We start from the raw sequence: 26,765 nt of genomic DNA on the forward strand, positions 1-26,765 counted from the left end.
AAGCGTGGGGTGAGGACAGCATGTGCAGTGGACACTAAGAGTGTTGTGGGCAGAGTTGGGGGGAGGGGGGGTTACCAGAGTGGGCAGAAGGAAGGGTACGTGGGTGTCAGAGCAGGAAACAGTATTGTTTGCCTTAGTTAGGATTCTAACCCCATACCGATCTATGTGTGTGTCAGGCGCTGCAGCTGCACACTGGGACAGTAAAAAACATGTCCCTTCTATTTCATACTGTCAAATCCAGCCCTTCATGGCTGCCAATGAAGAGCCACATCGGGAAGTTTTTCGTGAATTTCAAAAGAAATTGATGATATTGTCTTCCTCAATGATTATGAACTACTGACGGTAAGTAATAAAAAAAGCCCTAGTACCGTTATGCAACTGTATACTTCAAGGATAAAACCTTTGTAAACGGCATAAAACACATCAAAGGAATATTTCTCTCTGGCGACCCCCCGCAACCATTTGCCAATCCGCCTCTTAATCTAACAACACCTTCCATTAACACCAACCCTGCGTTAAGCACGGGTATTATTTAAATACAGTTAAACATGCAATTAAATTTCACCCCTTTCCATACACGTGAATCAGGGAGAAGAATAAAATTCATCTGCACAAACGAGGGTACCCACTTTTCGTGAGGATGTTCGCGTTAGGGAGGGCGGCAGCGACTCAATAGGCTATTCGCCAGTGTGAGACCTGTGAAGCCTCAGTAGACCGTTTGACTGTGCCCTGGTAACCATGTCCTTGTCTCGTTGTGTATCGTCAGCTCTCAGGAGCCGTCAGGCCCTAAACAGGGTGGTCTTTCCCATGGCGGCTATGGCAGGCGATGTCACTAAGGTACATGACTTAGTAGAAGTTTCGGGAGAGTGTTAGCGTGTTATTTCCTCACGAAAATATGGATATTTTAAGCTCAAGTGGAACGCGAAAGTAAAACGTGCAAAATCACACTTAATCAACATAGGAGTGCTTGTGTTATTCTTGGGAAGGATACTGGACGTAGTATTTTCGGATTTGAATTGGATGAATTTGCTGAAATGGCCAAAATTGTCTGTTAGACGTTTTGGTGATGCTAGACACTTGACTAGTGACATTTTGAAGTGCTCACCTGTTGCCAGGCGGCTGTGATGCTGCAGTCAGTGGCACGAGCAAGTTGACAGACAACCATGGTGTTGACAGTTGGGCACAGGAGGAGGTACATGAGTTACAGTTGTCTGAACGTCATGACATCCGGCAACAAGAACGTACGGTCTTTGATGTTGGAAACGCGCCCGGGGAATATGTGAGCTAGGAGGTTATGATTTCGGTTTTGATGGAAAACTAAAGGATCTCTTCATACTACCCATATTTTAAGACGTTTACCTTCGGTGGCATTGCATTGAAAAATATATTATCATCACAAAACAGAGTATTCTACATTTCATTCATGAATACATGATTGACTTCATAGCATACCGATGAGATTTCAACAGGTGCTAGGCTAGTTTTTATCGAAGTTCGGAGCCACCGGCAAGCCAAACGACACACTCGTCCAGTTGTCTGAAAGTGATATGCATTGCAACCTCGTCTCTGATCCTCGAACACAATGGCAGACAGATGAAAACGACCTACGTGAATCGAATAAGACGTTCAGCAGAAAGCCTAGTACGGTGCCTGTGTATAATGTCACTCTCTTCTGACCAAACAAATCGGTTAATACTGTTTAGCTTGCTCTCCATGCTACAGTAACCGCTGCGGAAACTAAGATGTGTATGTCTAATGAATAACCAAATGTTGAACACCGGATAGCCAGTCCGTAATATTAGAGTAACTAGTATGTACAGATAATCGACTTGATATACATTTGATAAGTATTTTCCTGGAAAACCAAGTTGTGTGTAATAACCAAACCATCGTTCATGGATAGAAAGGTTATAAGTAGTTACAACACCGTGAAAGTAGGGCAGCAAGGACAAAGGGCTGACGTACAACTAAGTCCGTTCTAAACAAAAATTTGAGTTGTGAGGTACTAAGCCAATACTAGTGGAATCATATATATGTACAGACAAGCATAACTAAGCCGGATATGATTATAGTATGCTAAATAACGTAGTTAAATAGTAAGTAACAAGATATGTATACTGAATGATTATTCTCATTTGAATAGCAAAGTGATAAGTTATTGATTGATCTTACGTATACTATATAGATAAAGGCAATCACAACCATGGTGGAAATTTCGATCGACATGCAGTCCACTGTGGTATAGGATGGCAGAATTAAATTATATAAAGCTTAATGTGGTTTGTTCTGAAGACATTGAAAATGCTCAATATGGAGCGTTATTTTTTATGCCAAACAATGATGATTCTTGAAACATTTAAAGCCTGCCTCATATAAGAGCTCAAATATAAAAAGATTTTTTTCTTTCCATACTGTAATTTGAGGTTGGTGGGCATGTTCTCTATCAGATGCTAATTTTTCATATATTCTTCAAATGTGAATCGCAACCTAAGTGAGGAATGATGTGGTGAAAGGTTCGGCGTGCTTGGGACCGTATGGTGGCTGGCTGAGATGTGGTAGTGAGTTGTGGGTGTGTTAAGTGTGCCCTGGTGTCTGGTTGGGGCCCACGCGTCCTTGCGGGCATGGGTCACTACCCCGAACTGCATGAACAAGATGTTTGTACATGTTTGAATTGTTATTGGATTTATAGATTTGGTGAGATTCTGTGAAGAGATGAAATGGTGTATGAGAGATAAAAAGGGAGAGAGGGAAGGAGGGAGGTTGAGTAGCGGGATCCTGTTTGAGATAAATGCAGAAAGACACAAACTAAAGGGAAGGATCTTGGTAGAGACAGGCGGATAGACGTACATATGGAGGGCAGGGTCAAAGCAGCTCGAGAACACCAAACAAACCAGATTGAGAGAGGCCAAGCCACCGCGACCAACTGCCTGGCTGACTCACTATAAACACACGTTTATCTCGCTATGACACACAAGCTTCTCACTGTACTCAAAGCACACACATATGTCGCTGAGTACATACCATTAACGTCTTTGAAAGTAGTGTTCACTGTTGGCGCAAACATCTTTAGAAAGTTACCTTCCTACATGAATAATAGCCTGTTGTTCGATCTCAGGAAGAGAAAACGTTCTCAGATTTTGTTTTTATATGAAGATATCGGGAATTAAAGTTGACTTTAAAGAACAGTTCTGGAATAGAAGTTTGATCATTCAAACGTAGATTATGTCTAGTTTGGATTCGATTAGGAAACTACCCTTGCTTTATGGGCGCTAGCTTGAGTTTGGTGTAGGGGAGCAACTGTTTAGTGTACTATTATTTCATCATGAAATTCCTGTATCCTGTGTTAGGGTGCAAAGATGATAGCCTTGCTGAAGGCCCTCTTAAGACAGGAAGGTGTTAGCTATGCTGAAGCTGTCTCAAAACAGGAAGGTGTTTGCTATGCTGAAGGCAGTCTTAAAACAGGAAGATGACAATTGTTCTGAAAGCTGTGGTGAGACAGGAAGGTGGCAGCGATGCTGAAGGCGGAGTCCAGTGAGGAAAGAGGTCAACCGCACCGGGCAGGATTTCAGTGGTCTAGTGTTGCCACCGTACTCTCTCTCTCTCTCTCTCTCTCTCTCTCTCTCTCTCTCTCTCTCTCTCTCTCTCTCTCTCTCTCTCTCTCTCTCACGCAAACACAGCATCAATCTTCTTTCATCATCCCCAACAGTATTCTCTCCCGGTCTGAACTCTCCACAACAAAAACACATTAGCAGATACGCAACAAAAACGCATGGCAGAGGACTCACCGAAAGACAAAAGTACATCAGGAGATTCATTGCCCGCAGCAGTAGACTTGCTTTGGAAAAAAAAAAAAGTACTCGTACAAACAAAAGCATCTCAGGTTCATCATAAAAACAAAGGAGACGCACAGCAACAACAACAGTACATTAAAATAAAAAAAAAAGCACGTTGCTCTGCTGGCGACATGCACCGTCATCAGTGATATGTATTCTACTACCTACTGGCGTTCATCGGTGCATTGTACTTGGGGAGGTTTACAGCCTAGCCTCGCTCGTACTGTAGAAAGGAGGGTCCAGGTAGCTGAAGATAAAGGCACGAATGTTTTTCTTCACATTGTTAACCAGATGAATTGATGGACCTGAATATCAGACGGGTTTGTCGGAGGGTTCTCGATGTGCTGAGTGACTGGGATGGGTTTTAGAAGATGAATTTAAGTAAGAGTTTGATGTGTGGTGCTTGGGAATGTTGATTTGATGGGGAGATGAAGAATTGGGAGGAGTTTCTTGGAAGATTCTTAAGAGCGTTATGATCAAGAAAAGGTCAGGAAAATACAAAATGTAGGATGGTGACAGAACCCTCAGTGAGGCTCTGCCTGGACATTACATTTTCAGTGACACTCATTTTGACTCGGTGTCAAGAACTTCACACCATTGTTCCATCGCCCACTGACCCTGATACCTGTTGTCTGCGGAATGATACAACACTTTCTCTAAGGTAAAGATTGAATGCTGTGATCGTACGCGTTTCGTCACCTTTCTAGTATAAAGTTCAGCCTTGGACAAACATATCATTTACATTTTTTTCCGCCAAGGAGGTTTATGAGGAAGCACAGCAGATACTGTGTGAGTTGTTTGATACATTATTTTCAATTTTTGCGTTTTTTTCCCCCTAATTCTCCTTATTCTCAATCTTAGCACAGGTCAGCAAGTGTGTGACTGAGTGTCCTAGATAATTTTGGAAGGATGTGTTGTGTAGGAATTGTAGATATTCTAATACGCTGTTCATCAAATGATATTTTTCGTGTATTTACAATAAGGTCGGTATTCGAGCAAGTTTTCTATATACAACGCTTAACAGAATGACGAAATGTGACTATAAATTCGCTATTAGTTCGTGAAATTGCTGTCCGTTAGAGAGTTTGTGCATTTTTTTTTATTTAGTGACGAGTTTGAATACATGGATGAACTGCATGTTGTGAGGTTTTGTTATGTGATGCATGATAACCACGCCAGAGAAGATCAAATGTGTCGATGGCGATGCTTTGGACATTTTGCACGGAATTCAGTTTCTTGTTCCATTGATTAGAAGATCGTAGTTATTGTCAAATATTTGTGTTACGTTCCAGCTGACCATCATTCATTATTAGCAGTATTGCAAGTTTTAATATTCACATTAAAAGTTTTGTCTTCGTTATCGTTGCCTTCAGCTCTCATATTCACCGCGTGCTTTACTAGCCTATCTCCGTCTTTGTGAAATTTAAGAATTTAGGATTACTATCACTGTCCTTCAGCAGATGACAGCGCCAGTGACCATCAAGTTTTCTGTTACTTATCCTCATGTACTTCCATGTACCACGATCGTCAGTACCACATAAATCATCACAAGGGTCATTATAAATCATCACAGCTGTCACTGTAGTTATCTCCACCATGATAGCTACTCAGGGTGATGGATTACTCTGACATGATCTATTACTTTACAGGTTGCCGAGGTGGATCGCCGGACGGGTTTGTGCGTCGCTCCTGTGCAGGTGAGGACAGATGAGAAGTACCTCTTGTAGCAGAGTAGCAATAGTTGACAGGTAGAGAGTACCCTATGTAGCTAAGGAAGTAACCCGAGTAGCTGTGGAAGGAAATGAAATACTTAAGGTAGATAGGAAAGGAAGGAAAGTACCTCAAGTAGAGCGAAAGAAGGAAAGTACTTCAGACGGTGAGCGAAGGAAGGTAACCCCAGTAGTTGAAAAAATGAAGGTAAGTACCAGAGGTAGCTTGGAAGTACTCCTATTAGTGTAAGAAATATAGGGCCTTTAACAGCGAGGGAGGGGACCTCTCCAATCAGTTGAACTATGATAACGCTACTTTATTACTGTTATCAGCTACTGTTATCATTATTGGGGAAAAGTTTGAGAAGTTATTAGCCTCTTGTTGTTTTACTAAATTAGTTTGTTAATGTACTGTATCTAATGACCAATGTTAGTCTAATTTGTGGTATACATACTTGAGTCGTCAGTACATCATAGCTGTAATTTTCATTGTTTGAACTTGAAAATGAAGTGCCATACTTTCACAAAAATGAATTCAAAATCGTAAACGTGACATATGCCTTTAAATCAGCAATACATTGGGTTCTGCTGTAAAGTGATTATACCGGAATGTAATCTAGGTATAGCTATATAGCTTTGAGAGTAGACTTCCGTTTGTCCTAATACCTGTATTGTGCTTGCTTGGCCAGAGTCGGGTGTCTGGGGTGCGCAAGTACAGCAAGAGGGCCAGTGCGCGCAGGCACGCCAGGTCCTCCTCCTCCTCCTCCTCCGATTCATCGGATTCGGAGGACCGTCGCAAGCGTAACAAGTTGGTGAGTACCATTTCGGTGAAGTTTTGATAGTGGTTCAATACAATAAAAACTGGTCCAATACTTTTGTTTTTAACATTAACTACCATTTAATAGATAGCACGCTTTTATACTGCTGATTGGTAAACATGATCAACATTACACTGATGACACTGAAATCCTTTTGACCTTAGAATTCGCTGGAGGAATAATTGTAAAAGGTTAGCGGCGTTCAGTGTCGTGCAGCAACAAGCAAGTGTGCAGAAACCTAAACTAAACTGATGAATGGATCAAGGAAACATAATCTGGACTCAGCAACACTGACTACTATCCTGTGACACTACCATTAGTCAAGCACAAATAGAAGCTGTCACAAAGTTTACATATTCTTTTTATCCTTTCATTATAGTTTCCTTACATTATTTTCCGATAAATCAACACAAGGGAATTTCTTACAGCTAGCGATGTTTTAGGGCGTTTGATAATAGATATATATTCCCTCACAAAATAAGCAAGATCAGGTTTAGTTAGCTTGAGAAGTAGTATTGCTGGCATTGCCTAACTTGACCTAACTCGACCCAACGTAACCAAAAGTTGCATATTTTGCGCTTTTCTTTCATCCATCTAAATCATTTTACGCTTCTCTTTCACCCATCTAAATATGTAGGAATATTGATGATTAGCAGATCTATAGGATCAATGGAGAAACCATTTAATCAATAAATGATATGGCGCAGGGAAGTTAAATCATTACCCTATATTCCTCTGTACATCAGTTTCATGCTTACGGTGGTGCTCTGTGATCAGGGTCAACGTACGAGGTGTAGATAACTGTTACATCCATTAATCCACATGGTGATATTTCTCACAAACTATAATGAAAATTCTTCTATATATCTAAATTATTTTGCTGTGCAATTATCAAGATTGCAGAGCATTTCACATAACCCCAGCCATGATGAATTTTTAATAGATGACGTCTCATAGGACCCCAAATATATTTTTTGCAAAATTTATCAGGAGATCAAGAAAGTAGAAACGTGTCATGGAGTGCGCAAAAAACTTGCTGACACCACCAGACGTTGTCAAGTCCAGACAATTCTCAGAGGCGTTAGTGTGAGAGTTGGGGTTCAAGAAATTTCATTAGTATCAAGGCACTTATGATTTTCTAGTCCATTTTACTGGCACTAGTTGCAACGTGTGAACTGAAATTGAAATTGCTCAGACCTCGAAATGTTAAGAAATGTTTTCGACGCTTGGAACTGATGATGTTGAGTTAACCATCACTACATCAGGTAAGCACTTGGAATACCTTTTGTTCAGTTACCCACTAAGTATGCGCATTTTACTTTTATAATCAAGCTGTGTTGTTAATATTAGTGTCTCAGTTTCTCGTGCTGGGAACTTATATAAAGACGGCAGGTTTGATGTTTTCGTCCATTGTTAGGATGTCTTTACGTACATATGGAAGAGTTTGTACAGTGGGCTCACAGTCACACACGAACCATGTTCAGGTGTGATCATAAATGGCTTGGCGGGATCCATATATATATATATATATATATATATATATATATATATATATATATATATATATATATATATATATATATATATAATATGAAACTGCAAGGCAAAATTGTGAATTAGACCTTCAGGCAGTAGAAAGTTTCGGTGCTTGTTGCTGCGTGATGTAAGGTTAAGCTAAGGAGGTATACTGGTTGAAGGTGTTCTGGCAAGTCACTCGGGGTGTGGTGGGGATAGGTTAGGAGAATGTTAAGGGTTAGGAGTATTATCGAGGTTTGGAGATGATAGGTTCAGTTTACTGATTATACACACTTCTCCCAGGTAGTCAGAATCTATCGTCAGTTTTAGACGGGAAAGTAAAGTATCTGTGTTTGAGGAAGAAAGGAAGCGTCAAGATAATCATTGTCATTGTTTTGATGCGAGTAGTGTACAAATTCCCCCCAGGAGCTTCCAGAGTTCGTGCAGGGAAAGGGTTGTCTGGCCTTGATGACGGGCCGCATACTGAAAGGATTGTGAAAATAAACCTTTTTCGTGACGGCGTTAGTCAGGCGACATTTCAGTTCGCGGGTATCCATAGTTCGGGGTAGTTATGATAAGGTGGTTATGTGTTGGGAGGGGGTAGGTCCGGATACCTACCCCACATTTTCTTAAAGGTTATAGTCATACAGTATGTGAAACAATGAATGTAATACGTATCAAAAGTCCCATACATATACGTAACATCGGCTGGTGCGGGCTGCAGGAAAAGGTTCTCACGCGCTATATTTTGCAAAATTTGCCACGCTCTGAGGTCCCTTGCTTTAGATATCAATGCATATCGTACTTACATATGTGACTTATTATGACATTAACCCTGTCTCTCGTCACCTGCTGCTTACCTCACCCATGTCAGTATAGAATTAAAACTAAAAATGTCAGTACATCCAACGACTAGGCTTCCTGATGCGGAGTGCAACTTGGTCCTGGAGAACGTTAGGTTTTATCATTGAGAAACAAAATACACACGAACGTCATGACCCTGAGAAGTGTGTCAGTGGCACAAGCTGGGCATCAAGTCTCCACGCACACACGCACGCACACGAGGTCATGTGAAGCCAGCTCATGGGAGCCGATCACCTGACACGTTCTGGCACACAGCGTGAGAGACGCCATTCAGGGAATGATGAAAGCCATCTCTCTCTCTCTCTCTCTCTCTCTCTCTCTCTCTCTCTCTCTCTCTCTCTCTCTCTCTCTCTCTCTCTCTCTATTTTAGGTTGTGACGATGGCAACTTGGTGGACGTTCTGAGGTCATCAAAAATAAAGTTCGTATCATATGATTCTGTTGTGTACCGTTTATTATGTATCAGTGCGGTGGATTCAGGGGAAAACTCTAATTTTCGAATGTTCAGCGTTGCTAGTACATATATGGTGAAGTAAATGAAAGTACTGGGCTGTCTTAATGTTGCCATATTATTGAGGAAAATGCCGCTGGATTTCTGCTTTTACGTTGCTGTGTACCGGCTTACGTTACTTCACCAGCAACATTGTGATTTTGTCTTCGTTAGTATCATTAACTTACCAGTGCGTGTTCGTGTAATTACCTATCTGTACCGTACGGGGAGAGGGTTTTCACACTCGTAGGGCCCCATCCCCAGAACATTCTCTACGATCGTTACGACTTTTTAAACTTATGTATGCTGTCCACATTCACTGTAACCTCATTCAATCCGTCCCCTTCTTATGTACATCTCTTTCAACAATTTTCTTGCATGATTTCATGTCTTACTGTTGGTCTAGCCTTACATTTTCCGGACAACTGTACATTGTCTGCGTATCAATCTGGTTTAAAATCTTAAAAGCTATGATCAAGTCACTCTTCACTCGTCTCCCATGATGAGCAAATTTAAAGCCTCCAGCCGTCCTCTGTAATTCAGTTCTCTTACTTCTGTAAGCATCTTTCTTGCTTTCCTCTGGGCCTTCTCTGGCAACTCTGTGCCATTTTTGTTACGGTGATCAAACTTGAGAATCACCTTAGTTTTGGTCGTAGGAAGGGCGTAAGCAGCTTTCTGATTTTTTCTTTGTCCTTAGACTTGTATGCTACTCAGATATTACCTAGCAGGCAGTTGGTCTGGTCTTCTTTGTTGTTCTCCAAGGGTATTCTTGCGACAGGTTATAAACGATGTTTGCTTCTAAGTCTCCCTCATACGCACATTCTTTCAGCTACACATTATTTACAATTTCTTTTACTGAGTCCCATCCTCATTACCTTGTATGTACTCATGTTGAATTTAATCACCCATGTATCAGACTATCACTGGAGTCTTTATACGTGATCTTGCAAGTTGATTTAATCCTCGCACGGAGGACCAGTCTGGACGGAACCTTGCGGCACGCCACTAGCGACCTCAACTCATTCAAGAAGGCTTCCCTATTACGCGTCCTTTGTTCCCTTCCATTAAGTTCTGTCCATCGAAGTAGTCTTTACTCTTGGCTGAAGATCCATTTCATTTTCTTTTACCAGCCTCACATGTAGTACACTGCCAGATGTCTTGTGGTACATAGCGTATGTGTGTGTCCAGCCAGTAGTAATGTCAGGTGAGAGCCTCGCACGAGAAATGCATAATAATAACAGAGACGGCGGCAGCTTCTAAAAAGTGGGGAGTGGGGGAGGGGGCTCACTAGAGCAAAATCTGAAGACGATGATACAGCAGACTGTAGCTCTATACATGTAAGTGTATACAAAATGGGGGGGGCTAAACCCCTTCTGTATTTCAAAGTGGAGGGGCTGACCCCCGTGCCACCGCCAGTGAATAACGATAATAACACTATGTTGGTGTTCGTCACCAGTGGAGGGTGCTGATGCATGTGTTCATTTGCTTGATTTTCTTTCAGATGTTATGATTAGAGCCATTTTTGTTCGTTTTTTCGAGGTGTATTGTTGCTGACTTACCAGTAACTACACATCAATATATACTTCCTCTTTGATTGGTGCTGATGGAATCGCCAAACGCATCCTTTATTAACAGCATTAGACAAACTAAGCGTGTGGTACGGGTACAGATGATAAACCACCCACATAGGGGTTGATCATATGAACATTGTTGTACCTGATGATAGCTTAACGCGCGCCCCTGCCCATCATGGGATGAAGGTAAAAAAGGCGTTCAAACCATAAAACTAACGGATCCAGTACCCTGCAACCACGGTTAACATGCTTTCCTGGCACCTCAATATTGGCCCATGTATAATGCAGTGAGATCGTGCGTGGTACTAATTTTATCGACCAATCCTTATGGATGGATGAACAGCTGCATTGACTGTGGACTGACTGCCGGATGTAGGATTCGAACTTATTCGCTTGAACCTGAGTGGTTCGTGCATGCGTAAGTTACGTGTGATGAAGAGGCTAAGATTATAATCCTGTTCAGGTTTGGCAAATGGCGTGGGAGGGTCGCGTAGTATGGGTTTATCAACAATTCGCGGTGGACGAGGGCTTAGGCGTGTTTTAATGTAATATAGCCAGATAATTCCTTGAAAGAGTGAGATGTGGAGAAAATGGGGTAATAAATACCTTTTAAGAACAAGTTAACAAAAATTTTTTACAGAAAAAATATACAATTAAAACGAAATAAAGGATAAAAATAACGACAAATTGCAACAAAGGGGTACAGGCATATATAGACTTCGCATGTGGGTCTGGATGTAACGGCTACGATGTAAAAACTTGCTTGGTCGACCAACAAGATGTGTTTTTATAGGTAACGAAATGGATATAGCTCGGGGTGACCTTGCCTCGACTACGGTTTAACAGCCCATTAGTATCCTATTTCGGAAAGCCCAACCCAAAACAGCTAAATCACGATGAGTATTCAGCTGGTGCTGTTGGGATCTCAAACTACTCGTTCCCCACAAGGTAAACAAACCTCTTGCCAGGAGTTCCTGGTAAAGAGATCCTAGATCGTGGGGCCAAGCTCGGCTTCCTGGGGCGAGGCCAAGCTCGGGTTCCTAAGGATACCTGCCTAGCACGGGTTGCTGAGGATGAGGCCTAGCTCAGGTCCTAGCTGATGAAGCCTAGCTCGGATGTATATTTCTGTAATTCATGAATAAAATGATAGTAAAGACTGAATAAGACTGAAGGAATCAGACTTTCACCGAACACAGTATTTGGATTATACTTTCACCGTGTTACCATACGGTCGTAAAATCTCTTACAGCGTTGCCTTCTGACAAACGGAAAAGTAATTATTTGTAGCAGGTTTCACCATCACCTGTAGCTAATGCGTTGCAGGAAGGTCATTGCCCGACGGAAGGGTGTTAGAGCGACAGACAGTTGTTTCGCATGGCGCTACGTGCTGGTAAACAGTCATGTATGAAATAATTGCAGTGTACAGAGCCTTGATGAACGGTCATTGCAACCCTGAAGATTATATGATTAAATTATATTTTACCAGCGTAAAGTGTGTCGATGAACAATTATTGTTCGGGATGAAGCAATGCATCACATTTTACACAACACACACGTCCACTTCATAGATCTTTACATTACAGTTACAATTAATGCCGACCTTTGCCAGTAATGGCACCCTGTGGACAGACACACGAGAACGGGCTGTCAATGACACGATCGTATGCTAAGCTGCTAAGCTTAGTCTTAGCGAAACTTTACACGTAGCTAATGCAGGCGAGTCTTCGCCTCCCGGATACAGCAGTAAATCAGTTACAAAGAGCTATGGGCCACAGACCTTGTACATGTACTGAAATACAAATTCGGAATCCGAGTTTACAGTCCACGAGCACAAATGTTAAGGCTTGGAAACCCCAACGTCTAACACGGAGTAATCTTGGAAAGGCTCAGGAATATTCTTACCCCTTGATAAATTATATTGAATTATATATTGAATTAATAGATTATGTATTATGTTAGATTATATTGAAATTATTTAATATATATAATGGTAATCATCCAAGGGGATAGGCTGGCGCTGTATTACAAGTTTGTTAGGCATGATGCATTATGTAACAGGATGCGCGTGGAGAGCTTACAGAAGGGGTGTAAAATGCTTTGCGCAGCTGTCGTGGTCTTGGGGGGTGGGGGGTAATGAACGCTCTGTGAACCCTTGAACACGACGGACGAGCCTTACAACCCTTAAGGGTCAGGTGAGAAAGGGTCGGCCGGTGTTGCTCACGGGTTCATATTGTGCTAAGGTTTGTAATCGTCGTGTTCCGGCTTAAGGAGTAATTATGGTTGATGTATATAAATCGTACGAAGTGAAACATACGCATATATACGCAAACTGGAAGAGGATGTGGTAAATATGGGCATCATAAGAGATTAAAAAGACTGTACGTTAGCAGAGAATGTTCAAGAGATGGCGGCCCAGGTGTGAAGAACTAAATGTTTTTTCACTTTATTCTCCAGGTGAGGCAGCAAGAGGCATGAGCCTTACATTTATAATTAAACATTCGATGGGTTTAACGGTTTAATGGCGCGGTGTAATTATTGGAAAGAAGTAGAAAATAACGAATCGGAAGAAATGTATTTCCTTCGAGAGTACAAATATAATCAGGCCACGAGTTCTGAATAACACGCAAGTGTTGATTTATATCAGAACAATGGAAGCTCCATTCAAGTTGATGGTGTTAGTAGGGTCAGGATAAACAGTTCTTTGCTCTCCACGAGGTCTGGTCCTGCCGATGCCTCTCTTAAAACATGCCTTTAAAGGCTGGATGTCCACTAACACAAAAAAATTTCAGGTTTTAGTCGGGTACTTTAGGAATTTGCATACAGAAGGTTGGTAACACCCGTCGCCAAGGTCGCCGTGAGGGGTGGGGGTGGGGACTGTCCTTCCCTTGGGCCAGACGGGTGTGTGGTGGCGTGTGTGTGGCGACACGTGGCGGGGTCTGGTGTGGGTGGGTAGGGTGTGGCGTTAGACGATGTGTTTTGCCAGGGTGTGGTAGTGTAGTTGCGGTGTTGCAAAAAGTATCAGGAGATGCAGGTACTCACTCGGAGCAAGTTGCTGAATCATCGTCGTAAGGGCTGTGTGGGGCGTCGAAGCGGATGTGTTGCTATAACGACAACCAAACAGATCTCCATGGCACTAGTCAGTCACATGCGTTGGAATGAACCCACGCCCATACATTTGTAACGCTGGAACTTCTTGTTATGCTTCACTACACCTTCCCAGTCCAATCTCTTCTATTATTGTCAACGTTAACAACCAAGAGATAACGAAAATAAATAAAATATTGTTGCCAAAAAGTACTAGATTGGGTTGGGTAAGGATTGGAGGCAAGACGGGCACAACTAACATTAATGCGTCTATCTTAGGTCTACTGGACCGCCATGGCTGGTGTTTACTTGCTAGCTGTTGCTGGACGCTTGTGAAACGTCAGAAATACATTAAGGTGACACAGCTCTAGGGTTTGTTCTGACCGGACTCGTTATGTGAGATAGACGGCACCGCCCACTGTGTGTATGTGTGTGTCAGGGGGTACGTCCTTCAAAACTGCTTGTTTTTCATTAATTTACTCATGTTTGTTCAAAAGAAACTATGAGGGGAATAATAATAAAAATAACTGATTTGTAATGGGATATTAAACGTCGACAAAAACTTTTCGAATCTTAAAATACTAGAAATTGTGAATTATTATAATAATGAATAATAGCTTCATCTGGGTTTGAAATACATTTTTACCAAGTTGAGGTTTACAAATAAATATTGGTTCCTTAGAAGCATTGTCTGTGTACTGAAGACATTTCAAAATCGTCTCTTATATATTTCGTGATTATAAACATATGAAAAGAAAAATTAGCTTGTAATCATACGTTCTGGCACTGGTTATTTAAGATAAGGTAAAATAACGGTAGGTATGGTAGTGAAGGACAACGGGGGCGTGGTTAAAGAGACGTGCAACAAGGTTGACCCTCTGAAGTAGTTTATGATAGGAAGGGAAGGTGTGCTAGAGGCGAGCCGGGCCAGTGAAGGCCGGCGGGTTAATGTGTAGCTAACCCTGACAGGCAGCCTATCCCTTACCAATGCCCACGTCTCGATCAGTTTCCCATCCCACACTCATCATGTCAACGCCTCTCCCATCTTGCACCACGACTTGCACTCGTCTAATAAGAACGCTTGTAAAAAATTCGTTGAGCATGACAGCATAGTGATATGGTTTCATATCAGGAGGTTACTCTTAACAAAATTTCATTTCTCCAGTTTGTTTTAATATTATATAAAAGTATTTACGAGCCTACAAGGAGATAATGTTACCCAAGCTTAACCAGTTGTCAGTTACTTGTCGTGGCTAATGATGATTCCGTCTACGTTGGAGGATTAAAATACCTATATATCAAAAGAAAAAAATATATAACGCTTTCGAGTGTTAAGGATTTAAATGGTGGCTGACAAGAAATGAAGATGAATAACATCAAGCACACTCTCAGGCAACTGCGAGGTAAGATAAGGCCACTTGAACTAAATTTCTCCGAGGACTGCAATGTCCATTGAAACTTGAACCAAAAAAAAAATTATTCTCGCCATATATACGTCTCCTGTGCGCTTGTTATGTATGCTCAATATTTTTACTTCTTTTTATTCCATCATGTTTAATAATTTAGAAGGATACGGTTTCTAGGAAACAGTATATACATCAATGTATACATCCTTTTAAACCTGTTAACCTTTAGTCTTTTAAGACTGATTCCTGTCTGACGTCATACCAAGATACAACCCTTGATATGAATTAATATATGATTTAGTATCTTTACTTACATGTGTGTATAAGAGGGTTGGGGGCAGAGCTTGAAAGATACGTGTAACTTTATGTTTATTCTTGTTCATAGGCATTGAGACGCAATAACGTTGAGTTACTGTGATCATTTAAGAGTCGGGATTGGGTATTGTATTTTATCTGGCTAAGTCTTTATCAGTCCATGACAATAGAGAAAATGTGAGAGAAACATCGACATCAGTTGAATTGTATAATTATTCGATTATGTAACCTTATGCGGATTTCTAAATCCTCGGTGAACAAAGAATATTACAGATCAGCAAACTCGATACTGCGTAAGATTTATATCTTAATGCCATCCCGTGGAGCACCACTTGATTCCTTGAGGAGAGAGAGGCCAAGGGACATTACCTATCAACCATAAGGATACCAGCCATCCAGCCAGAGATCGAGTGCCCTGAACCTATGATCACCTGTTAGGAGGGTTGTCGTTAATGCTTTAATAATAACATCGTCTATTTCAAGAGAATTTGAAGGATTACAATAAGATTTGATAGATTATTAGGTCAAGCCACGACTGTGAGGAGATGGCACCACGAGGTTAAACCTTGACCCCACCCGCATGCGTTTTGTCAGTCAACACAGTTACAGCATCACTTATTGACCTAACAGCTCTCTCCCTCCGTCAGAGGACATGGTGACCTTACACTTGCTCCAGATATACATGTACTTAGATTGGCTGACATATCTATTGTGGGTCAAAGGAACAACTTTTAGTTAATATACGCGTGTTTGTTAACATATTTTGTCACACTGGTAGAGGAACTGATTTTGTAAACTTTTGAATTTCACGTAGGTGGCTAGGCTATAACCTAGGATGAAGAAGAGTGGTAAAAACGTAAGTACGGGCTAGGCTGTACCTAAGAACGAAGGAAAGTATTGAAGTCACAGCTATGCTTTTAAAATGGCCTGAAACAGTGGCAATTAATAGAACAGTGACTGGTTACTTAGCTCATAACAGTTTGAATTTAGAAATAGCATTACTGGTTAGGCTGTTATTTGAAGGGCTTGAATCGCCTTAAACTAACATCATTTTATTACGACTATAAAGCTATAATAGCAATGTTTTGTCGTGTACAATTATCCTTCATAATTTAATTAATTTTGCTAAAACATTCAAATCAGATGCAGACTGTACAATATTTACCCTTGGTGAATGTAGGTACGTGTTAGTAGGAAGCCATTAGTGAAGAGGAAGGTGTGGTTTGGCGGGGAGTGTGAACATGGCGTGTGAGGCAGGCTCAAGGGAAGGGCTACGTGATTTTGGTCGCGGTCGGCGCGAGGGTCGAGTATTCTCGTGTCAAGGCGCAGAGGTATTTTTACCACAGTATTGGTGAGAACTCTTGAAATATTTTTCAATAATCTTTGGAATATTAGTGAGGGGCTTGGAATTCTGTTTACTAGCAGACAGAACAGTCTGGGTCCCTAAAGATGGATGGATGGCAGGGAAAGCTATAGTGCTAGAGGTTTTCATTGGCGGGTGGCAGCAATCACACGCAACCAGTTTTACGTGAGTATTAGAACAAGACACTCACATGAGCCTGCATCGCTCATCTGGCAATACAGTGCAGTATGAAGTGGTCAGTAAGCATAATCGCAAAAATTAGTGGAAAGTGTATACTTAAAATAGAAAGTGGTATGACAGACTCATAACCGGGTAACTAAAGTCCAAAGTATGAGGCAAATCTTCCACAGAGCAAACACGTCACATTCGAAGAAATTATACACAGAGCAACAGCGGCCGTTTTTGATGGTGGTTGGGATCCCCAGACACACGTTTGAGAAGGGACGAAGCCGTGCAAGGGCCATCCTTGCAACGTTTGGTTCAGACTGAGCCAAGCGATGATAAAAGCTAACATAGCCTCTGGCAAGGTGAGCTACAGATATATATCGGAGTCAAAGGACGAATCATGCACGTTAAAAAAATTGCACGAAATACTGAAACGGACATACATACATACAAATCAGACCACATCACAGGGTCAAGTGAAAGGCTAGACCACCATATCCAAGGCTCGTTTCGTCGTGCTCAAGGAACGTATTTTCGTGCTTAATGGGTTACGTAATACTTATAGTACACTTGTGCGAAATTTGAAAGAAAAACTAGCTCATTTAAATTTCCCCTTATCCAAAAATAATAATAATTATTATAAGTATTATTATTATTCATACTTGTATATCTTGTCAACATAAGGAGGTGTGAGGTGAGGCGAGGTGTCTGGTCTGAGATCTGCTCATGTTCTGGTAATCCTCGAACTTGTCAAGCAGCGAAACTCACCCGGCTGCACCCGGCCAGGGGAGCCAGTTGCCCTCTCCTACTAGGATTGTAGAGAATTCTCTACACCGAGTCATGCTGCTTGTTTTCCCGATATCTTTCTTCTCCTGATGGTTGGTGGCTGTGAGTAAAAGATGGTGCCATGGATATAGACGTAACCCCTTCCCCCAAACCCAGGCGACGGTGTAGGATAAATGTTACCGTGGGTTATTACCATCTGAATAACAGCCTCAGATAACCCAACCGTTCTTGCCATGAGCTAAGGGTTCTTCTTTGCCGTGGACAACACCCTCTAATGTTAGACTCTTTGTTGCTATGGAATGAGCATTCTTTGAGCCCAATTAACAACTGTGTTAATCGACATAGCCGTCTTTGCTTCATCCGTGAGAAAGACGTCATCAGGTAGAGTACAAATGCCAACACTTCTTGAGTAATATCCTGCTGCTGGTCCTCATCCTTCTCAATAGACTTGTGAGGATGTGGCTTTTCTTACTTCATAATCCTGTGATTTGTAATCTTTCAGCTCAACAAAGAAGATATCCACTTCACTGGCTATTGTGAAATTCCAAGAATTGAGTCTTCAGGGCGCACTGTCGTGACTTAAAGAATACAAGGCGAAAATGGCGTATCGTATTCTGATGTCAATATTAAGTGTAATGCTAGAAACCAAACCATTTTCAACTTATTCTTGCTCAAAATTGCTCTTGATCTATGCATTACCCAAGTATTCAAGTATTATAACAAGTTCATCTGCGTCTGGGAAGTTTACATAAGGATATATATATATATATATAATTTTATTTATTAAACTTTGTCGCTGTCTCCCGCGGTAGCGAGGTAGCGCAAGGAAACACAAAAGAATTGCCCAACCTACCCACCTACACATGTATATACACAAACGCCCACACACTCACATGTAATACCTAAACATTTCAACGTATACATATATATACATACACATACATATATGCATCTGTACATATTCATACATGCAGCCTTCATCCTTTCCCGCCACCACCCCGCCACACATGAAATGGCACCCCCCTCCCTCCGGATGCGTGCGAGGTAGCGCTAGGAAAAGACAACAAAAGGCCACATTCGTTCACACCCAATCTCTGTCATGTCTAATGCACCGAAACCACGGCTCCCTTTCCACATCCTGACCCAACTAAACTTTCCAAGGTTTACCCCAGACGCTTCACACGCCCTGGTTCAATACATTGACAATACTTCGACCCCGATATACCACAGTTCCTTGCACGCCTTTCACACTCCTCTATGTTCAGGCCCCGATCGCTCAAAATCTTTATCACTCCATCCTTCCACCTCCAATTTGGTCTCCTACTTCTCGTTCCCTCCACTTCTGACGCATATATCCTCTTTATCAATCTTTCCTCACTCATTCTCCATGTGACCAAACCATTTCAATACACCCGCTTCTGCTCTGTGTTTGTGTGTAGTTGCATTCGTATATGTGCATGTTTGGAGGGAGATTCACTCTGGTGAGACTTCAACTTTCGCTTCAAATTTGTTATGTCAAGCTTTCGCGACGTCTAATGTAATCAGCCGTTACCACTATTAGCTTGTTCTGTGTGTCGGTTGATTGCCATTAAGGGAACGCCTCCCTCACGACAATTTTCTTGTCTTTTATGTCGTTGTTACGGAGTTTACTCTGACTTCCACGAACTAGACTAGGACTGTCGTATACCTTAAAAAAATTATATGTTTGTGCATGTACGTACATACAAATATTTATATATGCATGTACAAGTATGACTATAGTGGATCCTTGTAGAATGCATGGCCACCTTGCGACTTGTTAGTCTCGATTATGTAAACAAACCAACATCATGAAAACGTTTATGACGAATCAGTCTAGCATATTAATGTAACTCCTGCGTCACACACTTGGTTTTGTGTATGCTTGATGCTTTCATCACACAAACGTATGCTGGTGTGTGTGTATCTACTACAAACAAGAGTAAACGACGTAGTACGTAAGATGGAAAGAAAAGACGAGGCAGCAAAAGAGTAAAAATTTTCTTATGAAACATGCAATCATATTTCAACATGAGCCTCTGTGGTTTAGCGGGTAGCATTTCGATCCATGTATCTCGTGGAATCAATTTCTCGATAGGACAGCCGGCTCAAAGCTAACCCAGCAGTTCATCTCCTCCTTTGAGTTTGGTTAAGAGATAATACGTACATGGTTAAGAGACGGGGCATTACAAGTGAAAACTAAACTCATTGTAATATACATATACCGACCACACAAGAGACTGGTCAACCCGAATCTTAAGCTCTCTGCCTGTAATACGCACGGATATCACACAAATATGAATATTTTTTTGCCAGGCTGTACCCCAGCAACCAATGTCGATAAAATCGGGCCTCTGGTGTACATCAGGCAGAGTGGGTCCAGCCAGGGCTCTGGTGTGCATGACTGCATTAATGAAAAAGATATCTGACGTGCTGGGGAGGTGTCGGCTAGTGTTGTGGTTGGGGGAGTGGTGTAAGGTCTGTCACCAAGCCATACCACACATCCAGAACTGGGGTGTAGTTGTTAGCAAAATACAGTTGGTTTAATTGAAATTTCCATTTTTTTTTTCTTGAGACTGTTAGGTGATGCCGAACAGCAATCATGGTTTAAGTACTGAGATGCAATACTTTCCGCGTTGTTATTCACATTCTAAAGGCGATAGGATGAAAATTATAACAGTTGTCATTCAGTCCGGAGTAATCTACAAATTATGGGGTTCTGATCCTCGGCTATTTTGGTGAAGACATGTGCATGCGAGGCTGTGGAGCGGGCTGCACCCGGCTGACCACCACATTGTACTTTTGTGCTGCGCAGCGGGTCTGACAGAGGAAGTGCAGATAATTTCTCACCTCCTGAACCTTCAGGTAACTTCGAAGGTTAAAAGGACGATGCGATTCAGCAACGTATGATACAGTTGCGGCGTTGGAGTATTGCTGTTTCCGTGAATAGTAGTTTAACAAGTAATACATGCGATCCTCCAGCATTACTTTGTAATGCTTGGTAACGATTTATCTTAACTGCAAGTTAAAAGTCTCTTGTGTAAAACTTTCGTGATTGACCCTGACTCTCATCATGTTTCTGAGGAAAACTTTAGTGTCCGCATTAGATATTTTGATGTGTGTAATGGACCTCTATTATGGTGTGGCGGTTAGCGTTCCCTACCTTGGCGCAATCAAGGACCGCCCTGGGTCGAGCGCATGTTCGTCCCTCCTTAGGCGTTGGTCGATGATTAGGGCCTCAGTTGCTCGTGCCGTCTTGGCTAACACACACACACACACACACACACACATATATATATATATATATATATATATATATATATATATATATATATATATATATATATATAATGTAAAGAATACTAGAGAGCCTGTCTTCGGCTTTCGGTCCTGAGCTGAGGAAACGTTGGTTTTCATCCTTTGTTTCTCAATATATCAGTAGTACTGGTGTTAGTACCCACACCACTTTTTTTTTTTTTTCCCATGTTTTACTTTTAGTACTGATGCGTTGATGTTTACATTTCTTCTTGTTTCACTACTGAAATGGGTGTACACACTGTATCCCAGTTTTACTATTGAAACGGTATTGACAGTGCGTATTCTCTTAATAAGGAAGGGCTGGTATCCATCCTTTGTATCTTGTTGCTCACATTCTTGTTTTAAGACTCACGCGATGGCTTCCACCATGTTATTTTTAAGTGCGAAATCTTATTGTTCACATGACTGTGTCTAGATTGAAGCGGTAGAGTCGGTCTGTTTCTCCATTGTGTTGTATTTTACAGCAATTTCACATTTCGATATCGAACTAACGTATTTATTGTCTCGTTTCAGAAATAAAGTGTTTATGTCCAATGCCGATACTCTGTTATTGAACTGAGATTTTGGTGCGTCTATTAGGGCTTTATTCTTCATAGAACCAAATTAACGTTTGAGATTATTATACGTAATAACACCGACTTCAGGACAAAACAGTTACGTTTTTAAGAGAAAACTCATTTTCTGAGTTTGACATTAGCGACATAATTTGGCTTAATCATTAAATTCAACATACATCCACATATGGGCAGATAATTATACTTTCCTGGAACACTTATTGGTACAAATTCACCACGTAATATATATATATATATATATATATATATATATATATATATATATATATATATATATAGTGTGTGTGTGTGTGTGTGTGTGTGTGTGTGTGTGTGTTGTAGCACCATATGGAGGCGCATTATGTTTTACATTCTGGTTGCGCCTCACCATCATTCTCTGCCCCTCAGATGACGTCAGCATCTGTTTTTGTTCTTACAACAGTCTTTCTCTTTGTTGACTTCTGCTTTATAGATATCAGTGACTAGGAAATTAATGTATTCATCCGGGATGATAAGGAACTTATAGTCGGTAGAAGGAAAGGCCTGAACGTAGTTCAGTGTTTACTCTGATAATGAGAGGCTTATTAATTAGCAGATCGCTCTTGGTGTGACGTTGGAGAGGCGTACTTGGTGTGGTGGAGGTCGTTGCGCAACTACCATGATTTATGAGGTGTGTTACCATACTGCCCACACACACACACACACACACACAAACAAACAAACACGGTGATGAGACTTTATCACAGAAGAATTTAGCTAGAATTTCTGCAACTTTCACAGTGAATTTGAAACGAGTAGATCAGGTCGACTGCATAAATGAAACAAAAATAAATACTTTACATCGTTTAAGAAGTGGATGAAACAAGCTTATTGGAGAATAATGAATGTAAAGATCAAAAAGACATGCGATGTGCGAGAAACTAACAGCATAATGAATGGTGTTAGTAAGGAGATTCTTCGAAGTCTTGATGTTTATTTTGATTGTATGGACGTAATCAGTTCTAAATGAACGGACTTAATCAGTTTTGACTGCATGGACGTGATCAGTTTTGAATGTGCAGATATAATCAGTATAATTCAATTTTATTTCTAGCCTCCACAAAGTATATTTATAGATTTTTTAGCCAGAAGAAAAATATCAACATTGGGTTGATCTGCTCTCAGAGTCTGTACTTGATCTGTGCACAACAAATGTCTGTGAGTCAGACAAACACACTCGCTAAAGGCCGCCGACGAGTGCGACCGACACAGTCGCAAAAGGCCGCCGACGAAGGCTCATTACTCATGACTACCGCGACTTTATTACATGCAGCGGCTGTCACTGTTGGGGCTATCTGTGCCACAAGTGCTGGACCCGAGGACGACTCGGGCATACTAATGGTGTCCCTTAGCAAGTGATGGATCCTCTCAGATGGTCATCGCTCCTTCAATCTTCTTTCGAGGAGCGGCGACTGGTTAAGATCTTTTAATTTAAGTATGGTAAGGATCCAGTTGATACTTTGTTTCTTTGCTTTTTATGCATGTCTTGATTTTTTTTTTTTTTTTACATTTACTAGAGACAATGTCTAACTTATTCATACTGCCTTTTATATGGAAACGCTCAAATATAGGCCATGTAGGCGCTCTTACTCTCCCTGCCCGGTTCATGGACACAATTTCCTCCCAGGTCTCATTGCATCTGTGCTGGTGGAAAGCAACCCTTCCCAAAACGGGTAAGACAAAGGGAAAAAAGTAAAGGAAATCGTGCAGAGGAAAAGTAAGTCTCATTCAGGTTTTATCGTTTGTTGGGTACAAACAGGTGAGCAGCTGGGGTTGTGAACAAGTGTGGAGAGTCGGATCGTCCGCCTGGCAGGTGGCGAGGCTATCCTGAGGCAGTATAGTACACTGTATCCGGGCTTCCTTATCGTACATGGAAGAAGTGAACACTGATTCTCTTGCCTCGCTTGTGATTCTGCTAACTCACGGAGGATGCGCGGACTAGACAGTATCAATGACTGAGCTGTATTTGCCTGTGTCCGGAGAATGACCTCTGTGGTGTTCAAGGAATTTCATCCTTTCGTGTGGCTCATGGACCCAGCCAGTATTGTCGCTTTCTCCCGAAGGCATGAAAGGTTCTCCTGGGTTACTGCTTTCACCTCGGTCCACCGTATCACTAAGGCAGGGTTTCCATTGTCCCAAGAAAAATGCTGGAGTGAGGGCTTGTTCCGGCGGAATGAGGTGACTACTTGTGTTAACGCGTCATGTTGGGTGCATAAATATTGGTATTGACTTCGGCGTTAGTAGAATGCAAGTTTACACTCTCTCCTTTATTAGTTGGCTGGGATCCCGTGTGGATGATGATGATGATGATGATGATGATAATAATAATAATAATGATAATAATAATAATAATAATAATAATAATAATAATAATAATTCAGAATAACAACTAGGCATGAACTATACTCAAAAGATTTACGGATGACAGGAATTCTTTGTTCTACATTCAGTATTGTAGTAAATAAGATCCATAATACCAATATGCATCATGGATTTAACACACTTCCTTTACACGTAATGTACAGTACGCTTCTTTATCTTTGTTGACAAAGGTTGGGTGGGACTACAGAGAGCGGCCTTGAAAAGACCAGCGTGGCTTGTGTCCCTCTGGGGCGGCGTCCTCCTACACTCCCTTATGGATCTGGGAGGTGGGAGCGGCTGCTGCCTGCACACCTGAGGTCCAACAGTGATCATAAGCTGTGCTTGCCGGATTGCGCCCAGATGAAGTATACCCCATTATTAAACAACGAAGCTGAATTTATGTAATGAAGAACGTTCGCCGTTAATTTGTCAACGTGTATTTGTACGATCTTACCATGACAGTACTTTATTTACCCAAGACTGTACCGCGGATTTTATTTTAAATGACGGTATGCACAGAGGTGTTATTCAGTCAAGCTGACTGTAACGAGAGTCAATCGTTTTTATTTCGTCGTGGTATATTTGAATCGATTCAAAGTTACCAGAGGGAAATGAGAAACGAGGAAGATGTATGTAGGTTAGCCCCGCCATCCTTATCATACAGGCGTTGCCTAGCAGGTCCCCTTGTCGGTCCGCCATTGGCCCAGCCTCAGTCATCACGTGCACCAGAACCGGTCTGTTGGGGCCCCGTCCCTCGTGTACTACCACCGCCACCAATAACCCGGCATAGACGCGTGCACGTTCCAGACGCACCGGGTTTTCACATGCATATACACATATGCCGTCTAGAACCTCTGTGTTGATGATACACCATCCTTAGTTAGGGAGGTGACATCTTGCAAGCCGCCCATTTATCCGTTGAGGCGGAAGTCTCCAAACTGTACAGGGGGTTACCCCACCCCTCCCACCAATGCGATGCCCTGCTCCCTCCTCCAACTCCTTCAGGAAAACGTACTTGGCTTTATTAGCATTTTGTTGGCTTTAATAATGATGACCTTTGTCAATATGATTCTAAGTTCAATCACTTATGTATTCCCTATTGGGTATTTGGTAAGTATGCAAACTTCATTTACCAAATTATACGAACAATTCTACCTCTGTTCCGGTATAGTCAAAAACTCACAAGCTCTAAGCTGTGATGCAATTAGAAAACTTGACAAATTTCATTACAACATTTTATCGACCAAAAGCATTAGTTAAGGCCTACTGGGGCACCACAATTTATGTTGTCCGTGAGGTATGATGATTGCTTACCAGATTCATTTTGAACTGTATTCTCTAAAATCTAAACTGACGTAATCGACTATTTTGTGCCTGTTGCCTTCCTTTACATGGCTTGGTTGGAAACTAATAAAAATATCCTTCAATAATGAAATACCAAATGATGAAAACTTGTTTAAAACTTACTTCATTTCATCCGTAGGATTCCTCTTTCATCCTCATAATGTGAGCCTCAGGTGAGACACCTCTTTATTTCAACTCGGGAGCGGAAATTAGGGGGCAACCCTGCGGATAGGTCCAAACTGGTGAGTGCATCTAGGAACTGAAGTCGTTTCTGAAGTTCATTTAAACAAAGTTAAAAGTTTACAGGTATTTCTCATGCCTGTTTTTCTACTCTCACCAAACTACCATGTTTCTGAACATAATACGCAGACTCGAGCGAACCCAGTGGTCTGCTCGCATTCCAGTTAAACACACAAATGGTACGGGTTCGAATCCTTATTGTTGGAGGGCATTGTGTGTTTACGAAATTGCGCAATACACCACTATTAGGGAAATACATCAGACAATATTTTTCTTAAAAGTCAGAACAGTTACTGCTAAGAAAAAAAATCGCATAAGCTGACCAAGAGCATGATGTAGTGCATCAAATTGTGAAGCATTGTGGTGCTCTGTGAATGACTAAAAACTAGAAAGGTCAATCAACCATCATGTGGCCACCAGTCGGCAAGTAGTGTATGCACTCAATAAGGGCGTGTTAGATGTGTCAGAATAGCGGTTATGCAGGAGTATGGCCTCTTATACATCAAGAACCCACTATCGTAAAACATTCTGACAGAAAATAGATAAAGTTAGTTCAAGCATATAATGTGCAGGTACTTTTAAATAAGAGCGATCCTTCATACGAAGGGTACCTGAGTACGGACGGCATGACAGATTTTGAATGTGCATCACAAAACCGCGTATCTTCCCTATAACATCGATATATATATATATATATATATATATATTCTATCTATTCTATATATATGAGTGTGTGTGTGTGTGTGTGTGTGTGTGAGTGAGGAAAATGGTGCTACTGTACTCTGCCTGTGCGTGGTTACTCCGAATGTGAAAAGTCACCTTCAGTGAGGTATCAACATCAGTTGAATAAAAGGAATACAGTTTCGTTAGAATTCATCACTCAAAGGGAGTCAATCCTTTCCCTCCTACTGATTAAAGCACAGCCATGACGCTGCTAGAGCCGCCATGACCTGCTAGAGCCCTTGTCAAAA

The 26,765-nt window shown here is 41.5% G+C and overlaps 1 protein-coding gene across 1 annotated transcript in view; it reads left to right on the plus strand.

Moving 5' to 3' along the window:
• Positions 1-679: 679 nt before the first annotated feature.
• Positions 680-26,765, plus strand: part of CBP (sarcoplasmic calcium-binding protein) — a 32,410-nt gene continuing 6,324 nt past the window's right edge. The window contains exons 1-3 of the mRNA XM_071694956.1: positions 680-837; positions 5,483-5,530; positions 6,232-6,354. Of these exons, the coding sequence (XP_071551057.1) occupies positions 739-837; positions 5,483-5,530; positions 6,232-6,354 (270 nt within the window). The 5' untranslated portion in view covers positions 680-738. The remainder of the gene's footprint in view (positions 838-5,482; positions 5,531-6,231; positions 6,355-26,765) is intronic.

Source organism: Panulirus ornatus, chromosome 57 (genome assembly GCF_036320965.1).
Source record: "Panulirus ornatus isolate Po-2019 chromosome 57, ASM3632096v1, whole genome shotgun sequence".
NCBI classification, from domain to species: Eukaryota; Metazoa; Arthropoda; class Malacostraca; order Decapoda; family Palinuridae; genus Panulirus; species Panulirus ornatus.